The sequence below is a fragment of the Helianthus annuus genome, chromosome 10 (assembly GCF_002127325.2).
Source record: "Helianthus annuus cultivar XRQ/B chromosome 10, HanXRQr2.0-SUNRISE, whole genome shotgun sequence".
NCBI classification, from domain to species: domain Eukaryota; kingdom Viridiplantae; phylum Streptophyta; class Magnoliopsida; order Asterales; family Asteraceae; genus Helianthus; species Helianthus annuus.
The window spans coordinates 110,050,737-110,054,604 of NC_035442.2; the positions used below are offsets into that span (position 1 = coordinate 110,050,737).

Here is a 3,868-nt window from a genome sequence, read left to right on the forward strand (position 1 = left end):
ATTGTTTATATTTAAAAATGTATATATAAACACATCAAAACTTCGCATAGTCGGTCAGTAGATGAATAAGCTACCCCCAAAATGTTGCCAATGCATAAATGTTAATCGGTTGGGTCGAGTTCGGTTCATGAAGAAAAGTTTAAATAAGTATAACTTAATTAAACACGTGCGCCCGTTATACCTCACCGAATTGACTTGTTGACCCGAACCCAAATCTGATTTTTGTTGACAACAGTTGACCTGTTTGATGATGGTTGACCGGGTGTTGATCGGATTTGACCCGAACCCGAACCGAAATCCCGAAACCGAACTAATAGGAACCGAACCAAAACTTTTTATAGCCTAGATTGTATTTTAAACAACATGGTATGGTCCATAAATTTTTTATAGCCGTTGCTTATAATGTCCATAAATAGCCACCTCTCTCATTTAACATCTCACCTCTATCAAACTCCAAAACCCTAATTCTTCTTCTTCTTCTTTTCTAACGACATTTTATTCATCACCAGCTAAGCAAGACACGAGACCGATATATTATACACGATCACCCATATTTCGCCTAACAATAATCCCCCATCGGAACCACAATAATCCTGTGACGGCCTGCTGTAATCTCCGGCACCGGTTAGAAGGTAAGCCACCGAAGACGCTCCTGTTTTAGTTTCAGTGTTGCTTTATAATGTCGGTTACCGTTTTTATAACCATGTCCTCACCGAAACCCTAGATTGGTTGTTCTTGTAGGTGTGCGTTTCTTTTAGTTAATTCACTCAGTGCTTGCCACTTATCAGAGTTTCACTTTGCTGTATTTGCATATAATATAATCGTCAAATAAGTGTTTTCAAAAGTGCTAGCAGATATATAGGTTTGGTGAAATCTAGGTAATTGATAAATTCGGTTCCATCGAGCCTCGAATTTTCAGGGTTTTTTTGTCCGGTTGATTCTATTATAGTGATGAATTGTTCATAGCTGTTAATAGTTGTTAATGATCGTTGTGCATTAAAGTTGTTATTAATTAGGGTTTTAATTATAATTTGCAGATGGGTCGTGCAAAGTTAAAGATGGAACTCATTGCAAAAGAGAAGACTCGAAACACTACATACCATAAAAGAAAACAAGGGATCATTAAAAAAGCTAATGAGTTCTCCATTCTTTGTGATGTTGATACATCTATCATCATCTTCCCTCCTGATTCAAACGAGCCGGAGATATGGCCCGAAAACCCTGATAAAATCAAGAAAAATATCGCTTCTTACACGTCGAAAAAGGATGAAACTGGAAAAAGAACCTATGATCTCCAAGATTTCTATGAAGACCGGAAGAAAAAGATCGAAGACGAGCTCGTTAAGGCCCGGAAAAAGAACATGGAAGCGAAATACGCAACGTGGTTCGATGATCTTGATAGGTTAAATGAAATGCAACTGAGACAGTTTGCTATGCAGTTGGAAGATAAGGAGAATGTTGTAAGGGCTTATCTTGAGTTGAAGAAAAGAAACATGAACAATATTCAACTTCCCTTCATGTTTGATCCGATGGTTCACTATAATCAGGGTTTGGGTTCGCATTCGGGTCTTGATCATGGCCATGTGATGAACCATATGAGTCTTGATCATGGTCATGTGATGAACCATATGAGCCATGATGTTGGGTGGTTCGGTGATGCACCGATTACGCAGTTGAAGCGTGAACAGTTGGGGTTCGGTTATTATCCGGTGTTTGATGGTGGTTTGGTGTATGATAACCCTAACATGCAGTGGGGTTTGCAGCAACCGGTGGTGCATGGTGGTGTGGGCGGTGTCATGCAGGATAATCATAATGGTGTTGGTGAATTTGTGATGGATGATCAACGTATTTTTCATGGTTAACATATTTGCATTTGTGTTTAGTTTATTGACTAAAACTTTTGGTTTTAATTTGGTTTTAGTACTATCAAGTTTTAATCTTTGATTACATAAACGAGTGAAATGCATTTGTTCATATAATTGTTCGTATGTTTTTACATTAGTTTTCTTTATCGTCAATATTCAAATTTGTTTGTTCGTATGTTTGGATGGGAAAAAAGAAAATAAAAAAAAAAAGTTGAAAATCATTAAAATGTGTAACTTAATTTTGAAGGAGTTGTAATTTAAGGAATGTTTTAATTGTCTGATCATTTTCTTATTTTAAAAGTTCTGTATAATTTTCTAGTAATCATATTTATAGCCAAAATCCTAATCAAATCACAAATTCTAGTAATCATATTTAAAGCCAAAATCCTAATCAAATCACAAACATATATACGACCTAAATAGAAAATACTATAATGATCTTGGATGGATTTAAGTACACATTGCATTTTATTTGTAATGTAGATTATATTTTGGTTTAAAAATTTAATATTGAAAATCCAAGTATTTGTAAAAATTGGATTTAAAGCGTTCGGTTCACAACCTTCAATGCTATCCGTTGACATCTGTTGACTCTTTAAATGATGTTTGTTGACGAGGGTATGTGGGTCCGGCACTCCGGCTAATATTTATCTTTTTAAATTTTGGTTTCAGCATAAAAAGGAGACCGAAGTAAGAAGTATATAAATGCAACTATGCAGCGTTAACCTTTTTCTATAAATAATAGCAATGAAGTGACATAATAATAATTTATGAATAAAGCTTTGTTCATATCATTACGGATGCCACAAAGACAGATGAAGGGGTATCTAGGTAAAGGGTTGAGTGGACAGACGCACCCATTAAAAAAATAGGGTATTTTTAAGGTAAATCCTAATCATGCTTTTTGAAAATTTGGTTAAACCCCTCATTCGCAACGCCAGAAAATAATTCTTGTGTTCACCACTGATTACGACTGAAGAAAATGCAACACTCAGCACCACATTGCGTAGCCACACCGGTTGGGCGTTTGCGGGTTTGTTATTGGTGTTGTTAAAAGTGACTCTTTAACAAACTTGGGTGATTGCCACACTGGTTGGGCGTTTACGGGTTTGTTATTGGTGCTGTTAAAAGTGACTCTTTAACAAACTTGGGTGATTAGGGAGGGACCGACCATTAAAATATATTTTTCCTTGCACATGAGAATGGTTCAATAAAAGAGAGAGTCCGTTTAGACACCCTATGTTATTTGTTATTTTGTAAAAAGACAGCCGAGTAAACTGCCAAAATGCCACTTAACTTCAAAACTCAAACCTTTTGAATCTGGGTCCCTGTGGTTTCAATTTTGTTGCCATTTCCATCCAAAAACAAAATCTGATCAAATTTTTCAGCTAACATTCAGCTTTTTTTTTCTTTCTTCTAAAGAAAGGCAAATTTGTCAGATTTTTAATTTGTAATAATAAAACGTTAAAAGACCATTTTACCCTTCATGAAAAGGGAGGAAAAGAAACAAAAAAGCCGAACTTTAACTGAAAAATCCGACATTTTAAAAGAAATGTAAAACACTTTAAAAATATTGGAATATTAGTTTTCTTATGAAAGTTAAAAATGTTGTACAATTTTTAAAACTAAACTTTTAGGATTTGCTGACTTGTCATGCTTTTTATTTAAAAAAAACACATGAAAGTTAAAAAGTTGTACAATTTTAAAACTTAACTTTTAGGAATTGCTGACTCGTCATGCTTTTTATTTAAAAAAACACTCAATACACGGCAACGACGAGTGGTTTCAAAATAAAATTAAAACCACACAAAACTAGATAAGTTGAAAACCAAAAGAACATGTTGGTGAAACCTTTTTAGACCCACGTACCTTTAAACTAAACTGGTAAAATAACCCAAAACACAGGAACTAAAATAACATTTAAGTCTTTAAAGTAAGATGAAACATTGTGTTTTAGCAGTTTAATAGACAACTTGAATAAAAGACAGGCAGACATAACAACA

General features: G+C 34.6%; 1 protein-coding gene across 1 annotated transcript; it reads left to right on the forward strand.

Annotated features, from left to right (window-relative positions):
• The first annotated feature begins 446 nt into the window (after positions 1 to 446).
• Positions 447 to 1,939, forward strand: LOC110881793 (agamous-like MADS-box protein AGL82). The gene is made up of 2 exons (XM_022129946.2): positions 447 to 632; positions 1,038 to 1,939. Exon 2 carries the CDS (start codon positions 1,038 to 1,040, stop codon positions 1,860 to 1,862), a length of 825 nt encoding a protein of 274 aa, XP_021985638.1. The 5' UTR covers positions 447 to 632; the 3' UTR covers positions 1,863 to 1,939.
• Positions 1,940 to 3,868: the final 1,929 nt, after the last annotated feature.